At 32.8% G+C, this 17,217-nt stretch overlaps 1 protein-coding gene across 1 annotated transcript in view; it reads right to left on the bottom strand.

The window, feature by feature from the left end:
* The window catches only part of ASPH (aspartate beta-hydroxylase), a 111,639-nt gene that overhangs the window by 63,271 nt on the left and 31,151 nt on the right, over nucleotides 1–17,217 (bottom strand). Inside the window, exons 5-10 of the mRNA XM_057426241.1 lie at nucleotides 6,044–6,133; nucleotides 4,575–4,649; nucleotides 3,929–4,084; nucleotides 2,740–2,799; nucleotides 1,336–1,392; nucleotides 796–840 (exon numbers count right to left, since the gene is read on the bottom strand). Of these exons, the coding sequence (XP_057282224.1) occupies nucleotides 796–840; nucleotides 1,336–1,392; nucleotides 2,740–2,799; nucleotides 3,929–4,084; nucleotides 4,575–4,649; nucleotides 6,044–6,133 (483 nt within the window). The remainder of the gene's footprint in view (nucleotides 1–795; nucleotides 841–1,335; nucleotides 1,393–2,739; nucleotides 2,800–3,928; nucleotides 4,085–4,574; nucleotides 4,650–6,043; nucleotides 6,134–17,217) is intronic.

The raw sequence follows: 17,217 nt of genomic DNA on the forward strand, positions 1-17,217 counted from the left end.
TGAAACACACACAAATAATAATCTATGGTTTATTCAGACCAAATATGATAATCAAAACTATAGTATTTTATACTGTATTAAAGTTATTAAGAGTTCAAAAAAGGTGAAGATTTCTAAAAGACCTTGTAGGAAGAACTGAAGCATTTTCCAGCATCATGAGAAAGACTTAAAAAGATAAAACACTATGAGCAGGCTTTTCTTACACAGTTCATGAACTCATCTACAAATTACCTAGAATTCAGAATGGAAATACTCTAAGATTGTATCTATATACAGAAAACTTCTACAATTTTAGAATCCTCCTGTTATGATTCATTTTCTTTTTACAAACTTTTTTTTTTCTTCTTCAGATACTACCTTTTTCCTGACACTTATCATACCAACTTCAACATCATTGGTAAACTCAAAATATTGTTTACCCACAGAAACATTTCTATGCAATTTGAATTACAAACTGGAAATCTAACCCTCAAAATGCAATTCTGCCCACTAGGATGACATTACAGTAATATTTGTGAAGGTCTTCGTTATTTTTTCAGAATGGAAATAGAAATACAGATGTAGTAACTCACTACGGAACTGATACTATCTATGAGCTCCAGGAGTTTGGTTTTCTTTGTTTGGGGTTTTAATTTTTTTTTTTTTTTTTTTTTTTTTTTTTTTTTTTTTTTTTTTTTTTTTTTTTTTTTTTTTTTTTTTTTTTTTTTTTATTTTGGTTTGGTTTTTTGTTCGTCTTGGTTTGGGGAGCACATTCAATAAAACTTCAATAAAAAGAAATAAGACTTTGGAGTGTACCTGCGTAATGTTCCACAGCATCTTCTAGCATTAACTCAGAGTGACCTTAAATAAAAATATTTAATATTTCATATTCCAATCAAATTTTCATGCAACAACTAAATAGCACAAGAGAAGTTTAAAAGATCACATACTTAGCTCAAGAATAACAGAACTAAACTTAATGAGTTAATATTACAGTGGTTTACTTGAAAGTGACAGCTGGACTGTAAAACACGTTCAAGAAGCTACACTGTAAGTAACACAATATAGTAAGGTCCATGATATCTGTATTTACAAGTAGGTCTTTGATAATCCATTGATTAGACAGTAAGATTCCTCACAGAACAAGATATTTATGTATTTCTGAATTGCATTTGTAACGGTAACTCACAAATGTAACAGTAACGTAGAAAAAAAAAAATCAGGCTTATTTGAAACTAACAAAAATTGAAAATAAAACTGTGATGAAACAGTCAATATGACATTACTTCAAAGCATGTTTAAAAATATAAGCACAAGTCATTACATTGTCACCTGAAGCCATGAAAATTTACAAACCTGGAGCTTCTGGATCACTTAAGGTATTTTCTACATCCATACTATATTCATGTGAAACTGTAAATTAAATATGAAAAAAAGTATTGTTAAAATAAAATCAATTATTTTAACTTGCATCCATAATGCGTCTGTCGATAGCTTACAAACCTTACAAACACTTGCAACTTGACACACAGCAATCTAATGGAAGGTGTTGGGCCACTCTGTTTTAGCCATCTGTATGAAAACTAGATCCACAAGAACCATTACCCTCCCTCAATTTTTTAATAATTATTTTAAGAAGAATTAAAAAAAGGTAATCTTCCCCTATCCTCAAAGCTCTAAAGAAGCTTCTTTACTGATGCCCAGGAGGACCTATTGGTGATGATCTACAGAAGACAAAAGCCAGAAATCAGACCTTGAGAAACATGTACGTTCACTGCTGGCATCAGAGATCTAAAGCAATTTACCTTTTTTTTTTGTTGTTGCTGCCTAGTTAAATATGTGGATTATTTTCCTCTATGACTACAATTCTTTGCAATGTTATTAATATGCTCAGTATGATACATCTGACAACGCACAGTACTGAAGGTAAAGTAACTATTCTTTCACTTGGAGCCATCGCAGCTTGGATTCTAAATTGGTAACCGGAAAGCAGCAGTCTTCCACAAAGACAGGGACAAGTAGTTTTAGATGCATCTAACAAAATTATTTTTGTCTTATTTGGCATCAAACAGGACTTTATAATGGGAAACACTAATACCACTGTATGCGATATCAAGCACAATACAAAGATGAATAAACTAATCATATTAGTCCAGGCAAAATTCCAAAAAGCTTTAAAGATTAATTAAGGTGTGCAGAAAGACAGTGCAAGGCTAGTTCTTGGTCCTGACTCACTCTCTGATAGTAGAATTGGCAATAAAGAAAGAAAAGGTCCTGAAGGAAAGGTTACAAACTGGATGCTTCTGAAAGGTGACTGGATCTATGTGAGAACAGAAGTTCCTAATGCCAAAAATAACAGGCTAGAATGCCCTTATCATTGTAGGCTGTATGAAGATAGTAATATAAGCAACAAACCTCATTCTCACTTTCTTAGACTGTACAATCACACATCTCTTGCCTATCCACTTCCTAATCATACACACAGAAAAGTAAAATGAAGTTTTTGCACCAATGAAGACAATTTTCATACCTGCCATCATTCTTTTTAAGAACCATCTGCAATAGCAAATACACTACAGTCATCTCATTCAAAGTGAAAATATCCAAGACAATCAAGAATAATTGTTTGGAGAAAAAAAAAGATAAAAAAAATTATCTATCCCTACACCAGTCTAACCTTTTCTGTTTTGCTTTCTCATATAATTTGCTACTTTGAGACTGAAAGCAAATATTGCCAAGGTTCAAAAAACAGAATTATACCTGGTGCTTCGTATGGTTCAGGCTCCATTGCTCCAAGGTCATCTTCCAAAAGATCAGCATCTAAGAAAGAAACATGTATTTACAAAACTTAAAATTTTTAGATCAATATATGGTACTGCAAATCCTGTAACAGAATATTACATAAGATTATGTAAGTATAGTTAAATATCTAAGCAGAAATTTTAAGAAAATTTCTGACTTCAGCAGGATACGCATAGAGATTGAAATATTTTATTCTTATATATGGCAGGTGGCTGGAACTAGATGATCTTTAAGGTTCCTTCCAACTCTAAGCATTCTATAATTCTAAGATACAGAGAATATGTATACACATATAAACTACTCACATTTGCTCAAAAAATGACTCTCCACAGAAATTTCTGTATAAATGTAAAGGAAGCAGAACATTCACTCTGCCTTCCTACTAGTCATTTTAAAAGATTTAAAATGATTGGAATTTTAATTTCTCCTCTATTCCCCTATTTTAACTTGCACTGTGGATGAATGAAAGAGATATAGAAACAAGGTCATATAATAGACACAAAGTGAAAGTAATTACTTCAGTTGCAAAGAAAAAAATCCCAGTGTATTTCTAGCAATCAAAACTTTTAGTTGATCAATGACATGAATTTTTCCAAAAAGAACAGGTATTAAGATATATGTAAAATTTTCAGTAGTACATCTAAAAAAGCATTCAGAAACATTTTTTTCCTGAATTGGATTTAGATCATATGATTCTTCTTTAATATTTTGATTACAAACAATTATTCTCTTAGAGCGCTACATTAGAGTCGCTTAAGCCATGACAGAAGTAGAATGAGACTAAGTGTCTATAAAAGGCTGTGCTAATAAACTCATAAAAAGTAGTTTGATAAACTAGGAAGTCCAGAAGCAGACTCCATACAGATATTAAAGAAGTCTCTCTTACTGGGAAGAGAATTTGTTTGGTTGAAAGCTGGTATAGCAGTAATTAAATATAATATATATTTATATCAATATACAATTATATTGATCCTAAAACTCAAGGCATTGATTTAAAAAAAATTTTCTAAATCATACTTGCTGTGGTTAACATTTATTAAGTCTCTACTGCAAGCAGGAATTATTAATCAAATTTTTAGTGACACATTTCCATTTGTCTGTTCTTATGACAGAATTTAATTTTCATTATATTTAGTTATTTGGATACCTTTCTGAACTGAATCTGGTGTCTCATATGCTTCTGGCAGTTCATTCTCTAATTCTGTGAGCAAGTCATCTGTTGTGGTAGCTTCAAGTGTTTCTCCATGTACTTCTTCCTTCACTTGGTTATTCACACTTTCATCTACATCTTCATGTCTCTCTCCTAATCAATCATACAGATTGTTAGAGAATACATACCCTGGCAAATTCTATCACCAGCAAGCATTCTGTCTTCAGCACACCCTTCATGTTTTTCAACTGGTTTCCAAAGGGGATGAGGACAGATGACTTGTCTGCACCTTCCAGCAGTATAAACCCAAAGTATCTGCACTGACCTGCCAGTGCCTTCTTCGCCCAATGGTAAAAACCACCTCTGCTTACCTACTCTTGCATTCCACTCAGTATTTTGAAGAAGCTTTTGTCAAGTGATTGATTTGAGCTACTGCTACCCCCTGGGGAAGAGGCCACAGTTTTAGGATTTGGTGACTGAACTTCCTGTATTCTCTTGCAAATAACAAATTAGCTGATTGGAATGTTTTGTGCAGGCATGAGTACTTAAAGTACGTACCAAAACCAGACTCTTGAGATTCTACAGTCTACCCTACAGTGGTATTTATAAATTCTTCAGTGACTTCTAAGCATTAATGCATTACCAGGCTGGGAGTGAAGAGCTTCACGAAGAACAGACTGAATTTCTTCTTCCAATTCTACCTCAGCATTCTTGTGCTCTAAAAGGATTATAAATTACAGTGAAGGTAAGTGCAAAAGGCAAAGTCTAAACATTAGGTCAAGGCTTGCAGCTTTCAGTAGCCTCCATGAAGTTCTTATTCCATTCCATAAAGTTCTGCAGAGACAGACTTGGTGAACCTCTGCAACTTGCACAATAACAAAAAACAATTTGGGTTTGCTTACTCTCCAGTATGGGAAGTGTTGCCTTAATCACACTAAATTAATTTTGAAGATGAATCAGAAGAATTTATCTACATTGCATTCTCTGCACATATATTTTTCTCAGTGGCAGTAACATTGATAACTTCAGGTATCTATTCAAACCAAGAATTCTTTTTCAAAGTAATTATTTTCATCCATTACTTTCCTACATTTTAGGCAGCAGCACTAGGATGTCACGTTAGTCAACAAAATGTCACTTGCAGAAGTAGGATTTTGTTGGCTTCATAAACAGGTAAAATACATACTAACCTTACAGTATCAAGTCACACCAGAATTAATCACAAACTGATTTCAGGGACAAATTATTACCAGCTACCACACCAGCCCAGGACACAACAGGAATTTGTATTAAGGGTTGCCTTTGTATAAATGTCCTGAAATTAAAACTGAGAAACCCCACAGCACAAAACCAAATAACTGCATTGTTCAAATAAAGACCCAAAATGGTACAAAGTTACGGGGGGTGGAAAGAAAGAAAATTTTTAACTTTGCATATTTTACAAACTATAACTTAAAAAAAGTAATGTGAGTCTTTTAAAAACAAATTCTATTTTATTGACCATATGTTCAACATTTGTGGGTTGTGCTAGGTTCACATAAATATCGAGTAGGATTAGCCTTTTCAAGGAACAGGAGAAAACACGTAGTCTCTGAGTAACACAAAAATGCCAATCACATATATGAAATCTTACATATAGAAGTATTTTTTTTTTAATTCCTCTTAAACCTAATGAATTTTACTAATTCTATGGGGCTTTTAAAATGTTTAAATGATTTTTTTTTCTATTTACTGTATTTATGATATACTACTCATTTTAGTGGAAAAGTGAATATTTGATTAACCTTACGAAGTTGACTGTTAGTTTTACGTTTGGTTGGCTGGTTTTGGGCTTTCTGAGGTAGAGAATTTGCTGTTGCATATACATAAAAACCACAACAGTGCATCAACAGAAAGTTATTCTGATGGGATATGGTTCCATGAGAGTTGACAAGAGTGCCTTCTATACATTTAAATTACAAGCTTTTCATGGTCAGTGATTTATATAAAGTTATCAACAGTGATTACCGTTAAATCAATTTAAGTGGATAAGCAACACATAAAAATCAACAAAAGAGTTATTTTTTTACCCAAAGAACACAATGAGTTAGTTTAGCTTACAAAAGGCCTTACCTGATTCAACATATGATTTCTCAGCAGGCTGGATGGTCTCCTCAGATGCTGGTGATATTGGCTGTGCTGGGACAGATGTTTCTTTAAGGCCTGCATTTTTCAGTTATAAAGTTAACTTCATGCTCTTTTTGATCTTATTCAATTATAAACTAAGAAAGCTGTTTCAATTAAATTAACTGATGCCAAAACTCTCCAAAATGTATTCAATTACACATCTGTCCTGATATACAGTGATATATTCAAAGATTATTCAGATAATAAACAAATATGTTTTGAAGACCAACATATAATGAGGAGAAAAAAGGAACAGAAATTTAAGCACATGCCTTTATTTAAAAGTAACTGAACAAATGACTGTGCTATTCCCAACACCAAATCAGTATCCAGAAGAAAAATAGGCAACAGGCTTTTCTCACTGTTTTCTCTTTGGACAGAAAGTCAAATAAGGTTATCTCAATCTCCAGTTTCTTTTGACAACTAAATTACTACAGAAAAAACATGACTGATGGCATTTTACCACTAAGATACTTACTATTTATACCACAGTCTTTCTAGATCAAAACACAATGAAAAGAAAGGAACCAGTAACAGCAATAATCAACATCCTTGTAAGAGATAATTTATAGCCCTGAAAGATTATGCCACATTTTAAGACACATCCTCAAGAAAGAATGTATTGGTATTAGCCTAAACTATTCTTCGGGAAGGTTTCAAGAAAGACTTAAACAACAGAGATTCATACTGGGTGTAAGAAAAACAAAAACATAACCAAAACAAACCCAAACTTACACACACCCACCCCATGAGGACAGTCAAATCAGTGGAAAAACACAGCACAGAAAGGTTGTGCATTCCCATTCTTGGAGGTTTTAAAGGCCATACTAGATAACAGCCACTGTAACCTAGTCATATCTCTGAGATGACCACATTTTGAGCAGGATGCAGGAATAAGGATCTCCTGAAGTCCCTTCCAAATGGAATTCTCCTATAATCTTACGCCATTTTTCTAAGGGTCACATTTAAGTTCCAAGGTCAATAAAGATGAAGATAAAACTACCTTAAGCACACAAAGTAGTTTCTCAAGACCTGTATGCACAGAAATCAGTAGAAAAATAGTATTTAAGAAAGCAGAGGCTACACTATAATGAGCACTCCTGACTGCTAACAGTCTTGGGAAAGTAACTTTAAGTGGAACAAGTACTATATTTCAAGTCAGTAAAGCTTAGTTTTTTTGGTTTGGGTTTTGGTTTTAATTGCCATGTCATGCTGAAGTCAAACGTATCTCAATATCAATAGGACTAGTATGTCTCAAAATGACTATGTAGAGAGATTTTATTATTTTATGCATCGTGAGAAAAATATATATTTATTCTACTGCTCTATGTAAACAATGGGAACTGAAGTAACAGGATGAATTCTACTTACACCTTTTTATATTATTCAAGTTACATGAAGGTAAGTAGTTAGGCTGTATCTAGAAGCACTGTAATCGAGAGTCCACTACTATGGAATCAAGGTAAGAAGCTAGGAAAAAAAAGGCACCAAATTTAGACTCTATTTTTTGCAGTTTTTTTCTGCACCATTAAGACCCTGAAACATTAAAAAATATTATGAAGACTTACATTAATCTTTTACTGCATTAACGGTTACAAGAGTAAGAAGCTACTTCCTTCTGCAATCATCTGTAACTACATATTGAGATAAACTCAGTTACTTCTATAAGCCACTGCCTCACACTTTAGAATCTCTAAGCATAGAAACTGCCACTTGTTTTCAAAAATACAGTTCCCTTACATACACACCTCTTCAAGCAAGTCCTCATATTCTCTGACAACCTGCATCTCCAATTCTAGACAACCACTTGCTTTGCTTCATTAATAAATGGATTCAAAGTATTTCAAAAGATACTCAGTATTTCACAGCCAACCAGACTGTTGTGAAAGTAAAGATACTAAAAAGAGTATTTTGGTTGTTTAGCTTGCACATTTCTCAACTTTGCTTTCAGGCTTTTATATACATCTATGATGTGTTTATCTACAGTACTTATTCAACCCTGTCAAGTATGTAATATGTTAAGTCATTTACTTTTTGCAAGATACTATTTTGTCTCATATTTTTATTGAAATAAAGTTGCACTCAGTTTTTACTTGTGTGGTGCATTCTTTGAGCTTATGTGGTAACCTGCTATGTTAAGTTAAATGACAGTACTATTTCATGGAGATATACAACAGCACAACAGACACCTGGGGCAAAAACCTCATTTTATTGTGTGGCTACCCATATAGCCTGGTGTGCTGCTCAAACAAAATGAAACAAAAATTAAGAGGGGAGGAAAAAAAAAGACAACAACCCAAAAACCCACAACAAACCTTTTTTTAGGACCAGCTAGACTTTGGGTCATAGATACAATAATATGTTAAACAGAAAGGCAACTCATTCCAAATTCACTCCCAGACAGTTACTTAAGTGTGATTTGAGTGCTCCTCTGTTAAATATCTATCTTAGCACTTATCAGACCAAAGATTAATAAACACGTCTATCATCTTCACAACTTAAAAAAGAATGCTCATTATGCAAGTACATTTATTAGATCTTCATTCTGTCGGTTTTTTGCTAAGCATTACAATGTTTATAACACACACATCTTTTAATTCCTTATTCACACACATATAAATATTTAGAAAACAGCTCAGTATATAATCTGTTAAATATCACAGCTAGAATCTTAATCTACAGTACTATTTTCTACAGTTTTCATTTAAACTATTTTTTGTAAGTTTCCTCCAAAAAACCCCAACAGATTAGATCTTATTCTACCACTTTTTATACCTGTAGGGATCAAAGCATCTTACACATGTATGTTCTTTACTGCAAGTCTGAGGTAAGTGTATTGCCAACTGCTATAGACAACATTTAAGCAAAACTAGGAAAAGAAGCAACCATCAGGACCCTAATCTTACACCACCACCCACATAGACATACTTATGCTCAATCTCACTCCTTAGTTTTGTTTTCTTTAAAATGATACCGCAATATAAAAATAAAACTTCAACTTTAATTACAAATTTCATTCTGAATCTTGTGTCATTTTATTATACAATCAGTATTTCAATATACCCAGCAATATTATTTGTCTGGTAAAATTAGAATATACTACTTTCCCATATAAACATGAAAGCAAGTATAGATTCAATAACATACTAAAATACCTCTGCAGAAATGTTTTGTAACTTTGTCTATTTTAATGAGACTACTGAATAAATCATTCTTTTGTGCTAAAAATACAGGAACTATAAGAGCAAACTAACACAGGAGCTTGCTTACAGAAGTATCACATACTTGAAAAGTCGCGTTTGTAGAAAATAGTAACTGCAAAAATAAGTAAGGTGTTCTCTAATCAAGTTCAACCAGAATACACTAGTAGTAAGCAGTGCATCACTTAAAATGTGACTGGAATCCAACAATACCCATCAATGGTTAAATAGGTGGCCTAATTTTTAGAAATGTTCATTACCAGAAGCTTAGGAAACTCAGAAAAATCAGGACGCAGTTAACTGAACACTGACAATGAAGCTAATGAATCAAGTTTTCAGACTTAAAGATAGCTAATAAATAAATAAATAAATAAATAAATGAAAGAAGAAAGCAGAACATACTGTCACAGGATCAATAAGCAAAAGTATTGTAACATTTTGGTTGAGTAGACACTGAAGTCTCAAATTAACACAACACTAAAGTTGGATTGAATGCGTATTAAATAGTTTTCTCGGCATACTTAGGGAAAAAAAAATTTAGCAGGGAATAATTTACAATTATTTTCTAGGTTCCTATGACAATACATTCCATTAATACTCCTCTTGGTTGTTTTTATGAAACAAAAATCTATTTTCCTCTTAGGTGTCCAGAAAATCCTCTTAATGCTGCTTTTAAACTTGCATTTAATATACAGCATCACATTTTCATCCCCATATCAAGAAAAAAGCATTTTAATATGAGGAAACAATGAAAGAGCAAAACAACCCAAGAGATTCAGAGTATGTCTGAAATAACTTGCATTGATTCCACATTTGATTGTTTTCAATACACAGTTATGCAGGCATATTCACATATGTACGTATTTGAGATTCACAGAAGACATTTTTTGCTTTGCGTTTACACTGCAAGAACATGCTTAACAGCTTTTTAAAAAATATTATTATATATAGCCTTTGTTCACACTTATTTTCAGAAAATATTATGTTCTTATTGCCATATTTACCACATTCACATACATATGCAGAATTTCTCATTCTTCAGGTCTGTTCCTTGGTAGCAGAACTGATACTCTGTTTAGTTCTTCTCTTTCTTGTCTTCCTTGGATGGGTTTTTAGCTACCTTTTTTGTTTCTTTCTCTTTTCCCACCTGACTAGTACCATCCTTTTCACTGGCTGATTTTTTTGTAGCCTCCTTGGATTTTACATTTTTGTCTGAGCTTTTTTCCTTTTCTCTGTCTCTTCTAGCCTTGTCAGAATCTTTCTTTAATTTATTCGTATCAACAGCTTTCTTGTCTTTTCGATCAGCAGCATCTTTTCCTTTCCTGGCTTTCTTGGTTTCTTCCTCATCTTTGTTATCTTCCTTTTTGGATTCCTGCTTCTCCCTTAATTTCTTGAGTGGTTCTTTAACAGCTTCTTTTACTTTTCAGTTTTTCATTTAAAAAAGAGGAAATGTTCAATAAGAAAACCATTCTTAGATCAGAAAACATCTTATGAACAACCATCTAAAAGCTTTGATTGAATTATTACTTAATGTTTGTTAGGCGCCAATTTAAACTTGCATAATTAACTATTTGAGCTCGAAGCAATTTGAACAATTAGTTTTGACTTTTGGCAATATCTCACACCATGCAGCCAGCCAATAACTAACCTCAGCTTACTGCAACTGCACCCAAATAAAGCATTAATCCATTAAAAACCATGCCTTTATTAGCTTACTGTTAACTAACTTGTGCAGAATGCTAAAATCAGTTTTCTCTGCAAGTATGAAAATCACAGTAGATTTTGAATCTTGGACAAGAGATTCTATAGATCGTACAATGGTAGGATCTATAAATGTCAAGAGCATCACCAAAATAATTATTCTTCCAATTTTCTCAACTTTCTAAAACTACAAATACAAGTGTTATAACAACACAAATGTATATTATGTTCTACTGACATTGTTACCTCTGATTAAGCCAAAACTTAAAAATGTATCTGAAGTACATATTTTACAAAAATAAGAAATAAGTACACCATAAGTAAGAAGAAACAGCAATGTCCTGCTGAATTAAATGAACTCCAAAAAGTTTTACTTGGTTCACACATATGCAGTGAAATCAAAGTAGCAACTGTAAATTAATTCCTACATTTTCCATATGTAGTGTTATTAGTAATACTTTTTTTTTGCTTGCTTGCTTTGTGCTTATTTTCTCTATTTCAAGTCACATTTGGCTGTGACACAGTATCTAGGTAACACATCTGAAGAACAGTCAGAAAAACATCCTTGGAATCTAGATGTTTAATATTTAAGTTCCACTTTGCCCACAGTTCCAAAAATATGTGCCAGTATCAGCAGCATTCTCCAAAATAATTTTTAACTCAATAAAATTTATGATTTTTTTTCCATAAAATCTTTGTATGCAGCTGTCCTGGATTCCACCAGCAGCATTTGCATTTGATTTAAATACAGTATTTACATTTAATTTTAAAATTAATACTCTCGTATTAGTGAAAAAGCAATCGCAATTTCATATATAAAATACAACAGCTCTGTTTTTATTCAAACTTCTGAGAGAAATCACAGTCTGGAAGGTAAAAAGCAGGCAAGTGACATTTCTCCTGTAACATCTGTCTCTAACCACAGTGTAACATTTCTGTGGAATGAACAATTCAGTCACACAGCTCAAACTAAAAGGAATAACATCATGTATTCTTCCAAATGTTTTTTGACATAAAGCATTCAAACTGTATCGTACCATTTCTTCATTCTTATACCAAACACTGACAAATAATGAAAAACTCAGTAATGACTTGCTAAATTATATTTATTACATTCTTAGAAACAAGCAATTTGCAACCAAGTCATACCAAGCACAATGTAGAATAAATGCTGAAAATTTCAGCTTGCACAGAAGATGCCAAGAGAAGTCACATTCATACATGAGTATTAAAGCTTCCCTCAGGAAACACACTTTTTCACCAATGAGATTTTATATTATAAAGAGTGTGCATTTTTCACATACTGCTAGAAAAATCCCATTAAAGTCTAAATGTCTTTAATGAAACAAAGAGACTGTGTTCTTTACATAATGCCATGCTGTGTGGAAATAGCTGAGCATATCTAAGAAATTAAGTACCTGAACTACATCTGGTACTTGGTGTTTTGCTAAGGCTAATTAGATTTCTTAGTCTCTCTGTTGCACTGAAACATTTAGACCATTATGTCCTGATCATGAAGAAATGAAATTATAATTAAATATATGGTATAAATTGGTTGCAAGCTATCCTACTTTAAGCTTTTGGGAAAAAAAAATGATAAGTTTCATCACTGCAATCAATCCTGCAATGATATTAAAAGGGAAGTTATTGAATTTTAACTAAATGTTTCCTTCCATAAGAAAGAAACAGATTAAACTATTTAAGTACAGACTTGAGCAGAAATTCAGGTGCTCAAGTCCAATTACGATACAGTAACAGCATTAAGAATTCATATAAGATAACTAAAGGAGGATTTCACAGAGTAAAAACTACACATAAATCAGAATATTGGTTTTTTCTTTTGTTTTTGTTTTTAAACACATGCATAATATGAAGTTACCATAAACTACTTTTAACCCAAACAAAACAACCCTTGTAAAAAAAAATAAAAATAAAATTGCACAAACAAAATCTCTAGTTAGGAAAGCATTCACATTGCCATTAAATTACAATCAGTATTAAAAATAACGCCACCAAAACAATGAAAAATGGGAAGGATAATAGTTTGTTTATACCATTGAACAACACTTAGCCAACACAGCTAGTATTAGTAAACATTATTATAATCTGCAGTTTGTATTTGCAATGTGCATGCATCTCAGACATCATTATCTGCATAAAGTTCCACAAGAAAAAGAACTTTAAGAATACCTTTGACTCTAGTTTTTTTCTTGGCTACCCCTCCTGGCTCCTCACCTGATTTGTTGCAAAATGGAAATAGGTTATGAACACATCTGTGCTGTTCAACAAATATGACACAAAATTTTCGACTTTGCTATGCTATGTAAAAAGTTATCTTTACACAGCACACGGCAGTGCAATGGAGAGATGATGTTAACTCATTAAGAATAAAGCATCTTCAGTAGCAAGACCACCACAAGTACTGAGATGGAAGACTAATAATCCAAGAAAAGTATCACATTACTAGATTCATGCTACTTAAAATGCTTCTCTAACTTCGTAGAGCTAGCTCAGTTCACTCCAGACAGTGTGATGCCACATAATTATGACCAATCTCCCAGCTGATTTCTCTGCTAGGTATTGAGTTCTCTTGCAAACCCACTAACTTATGTTTCAATGTGATTTTATAAATATTTAATAAACACTAACTTTAAGATCTTCAAGCACATATGTAATGTCTAATTAATACACATAAATTGAGTATTTTCTTACAATGAATTACTATTTGTTTATCAATTGCAGAATATGTGTTTTGGCAAAGGTACCGCTCATATTTCATTGCCATTGCATTTCAGCTAAAATACTGTTTTGCTTAAGGCTATGTAAGGCTATTGAGACTTGCATTAAAGAAAAAGCCAACCTCACTCTCCAAAGTCAAGAGCTGCCCTATTTCACCATTGCAACTAACAGAAAGAGGTTATTCAACACCTTGATTGTGCTTTACATGTAGATCCACAAAAGGGTTGGAGGCAAAAGCCTTCTACCCACCCCATCCAAGAAAAGAAAACCAAATTAGCCTTATCTTCTAACATTATCAGAATATATAGGACTATCACCATCATGCTGCTGTGGATTAAGACCTAAATCGTACCAGAACTGCCTTAACAACAAAAATCTTGTGCATTGCTACCTAAAAAACAACTAGAAAGTTAACAAAAGTTACGTTAAATATATTTTTAAAACTCGTACATAAACTTACTAAACTAGAAGAGATATTCCCATGTCACGTAATTATGCTTCTCAATCAGATATATAAAGCACCTATGCTGGACATCTGAACCTCAGTCTTAGGTTTCCAGTAACAACATACATCAAAAGTTACTCTTAAGAACCAATACAAACCCCCCACATTCTACAATTAAAACAAATACATACATACATAAATTTAAGAATGTAGCCACTAAAGCACTGTAATAAACTTGCACCTAATTTCTATCTTGCAGGTATTGAAAGTACCAAGCATTGACATTATGGGCAATACTTCTTTAAAATGGGTTAGCCAGGTAAAAATACAATTTTTACAATAATGTCCTTACAAATTCATACCTGGGATATAAAAGCCTTTTTTTTCCCCCCTCACAGATTACAATCACTGCTTAAATCCAGAGTTCTAATATAGCTAAATTCATTAATCTTATTACTTATATGCAGTGCATGGAAAAATAAGAAGTAATTTTCTAATATAAAAGGAAGAATAGATTCCAACTTTGTTATACTACAGCATTAATGAAACTATAAATAATAAAGGATCCTCAGCAAAGCTGCACAAAGCCATATTTAAGTTCCCAGCTCCTCCCCTCTTTTCATAATAAAACTAAATGTTACTAAGTGTTTCAAGATATACTCTTAAAAGCACATCTTGTCAGGGAAAATAGAAAATTTTACAAATATCTGTACACATAAAAATTGTAATACAGATGTTTGAAATTATTTTTAAATAAAAGTACTACACTGAAAGATTATGAAATACCTTGTTTGCTGATTATTGATACTTGTTAAATATTCAGGCAAGCAGTAATTTCTTTCAATCTGCTTTTATACAATGAAGAGTTTTAAGATTCTCAGTAAATTATCAATGCATGAACTAACTCTGTAAATCATGCATACTTTAACATACCATGAAGAGACCAATTTACAGGAAAAGTATTCATTGTGAAATGAATATTTCAAAATCCCAATATGTAATAACCACAAGACAGAAATCCTGCTGCATCTTGATTTCCACTTGGACTGGTTCCCTACAGAAACTACAACACAGGGAAGTCTCATTTGTGAAGGCCAAAGAGCCTGAAGCAGACATGAGTGCAAAATCACTTCACTTTTCCAAGACAGCAATGGCCTGGGGCATGTGATAAAATCTGGCACCTAAGTAAAATGACTGGCAAAGACATAGGCTCTTGCAGCCTTGGGAGACAGAAATCAACGTCCAGAATTTTATGAATCACGTAACTGAGCTTGTGAACATTTATTCTAAGTTTCAATTCAAGTGCCTTCAAACTTCTTTTTGAACTATTTTTTTTACTACATTATAAATGGCCAGAGCTGGCAATACAAAAAGAAATATAGAATTTATAACCACAAATATGGTTATGATATCATGTCAGAAATGGCTACTATTGGAGTCAGGGAATTAAAAAGTAGACTTCAAAGTTAACATAGCTGGATAGGTTTCCAGTATTTTCCAAAGAACTGTTTTAAGCAGTCATACTAAAAATTAATTATGTCTAAGTGGTTATTTTTACCAAATGCTTAATGATACATATGATACATAATAATTTAACTCATTCTTTGAAACTTAGAACATTACAAACCATTCTAATTCTGCAACAAAATCCAGTCATTTCCTCTATTTTTACCACATAAAAATCTTCAAGGATAACCTCCACAAAATAACCCCCAAGTGAGAGCAGAGCTTTAGAATTTCAGCATCAAGAGAAAAACATTAATACTATTTTTATTTGGAAATACAAAAGCACTGCAAAACAAAAACAAAGGATAATACAAAGCACTCTTTTTGAGCAGTTTAATAGATGTTGATAGATAACATTCGCATATTCAGCAATATATTGAGAAACCTGACATTTCTTCTTGCATATATAAATTTCATATTATTCATTTAGTAATACAGAAAACTTTGACAGCCTCGCTATACAACAGGTTTTGACATGTGAAATAAAAATCCTATAAATCAACTTCACCACATCATCTCCCAGCATAAATCCTCTTAACCTACAGCATCACGCAACAAATGCTAGCTAATTATTGTGTCTTATCCACTTACATGCGAAAAGGGAAGAGGCTACTTTACATTTACCATAGAAAGCATATGGTCAAGGTTAACACTATGCAGCTGACAGACAGAACTTGCCACCCTTCTGGGATTTGTGTGAAGCCTCGGTAACAAAGTGTCAAGCTTTAAAAAGTAGGGCTTGTTTTCAGACTCTTGCTTTAAACCACGAGATCCCATCAAAAACTGTCTTCATCATACAGAAAATTAGCAAAAGATGTTAAAACTGCACAACTAAAAATGGAAATACGAATCTGTAAGCCCTTATTAACCCTTATTAACCTTATTAACCCTTATTAACCTTTTTTCTCTCTTGTTTTCTTTCTCTGGAAGTGCAAGTCAGAAAAAGCTATGATTGTCTGCATATGCACCTGCAGCTAACTATTACTATTATTCAGCATTTACAATATTCTACATTGGATATACAAGGTCTTCCACTAAACGAAGTATCTTACCAAGAAAGCTAGCACCCACTTACCTTAAACTTAACTCATTACCTGTATGCATACCAAAGCCTGTAACTGTCCCAAATGCAAGGGCTAATACAATGCAGCTTTTAATTCACATGAGCATTAAAAATAATCAAATTATTCTCAGTACATTCTCAGTAAGTTGCTTTAATATCTCTTGCTTATTTGTAATTGCATAATTTTAGAAGAAAAACCTGAATTGAAGACATAGGGTAGAAAACATATTCTTTTTTGAAGTCACCAATACTTATGTTGCATTTTGTATGAGAACATACAAGAAACCAGTAGGTATGCCTTGCCTTTATTAGCCTCATCTTAAGAAATCTGTCATGACCAGAAAGACAGTATTTAGCGTATTTCATGCTGGCGTGTGATCATTATGATATCTGTTTAAATGATGGCAAGTGAATAGAAAAAACATCCCAAAATACTACACTGTACACAACAGTCTTCTCCAGCTCT

This window comes from Pezoporus wallicus, unplaced genomic scaffold (assembly GCF_028554395.1).
Source record: "Pezoporus wallicus isolate ANWC-B61680 ecotype Strahan unplaced genomic scaffold, APGP_CSIRO_Pwel_v1 contig_4131, whole genome shotgun sequence".
Lineage (NCBI taxonomy): Eukaryota > Metazoa > Chordata > Aves > Psittaciformes > Psittacidae > Pezoporus > Pezoporus wallicus.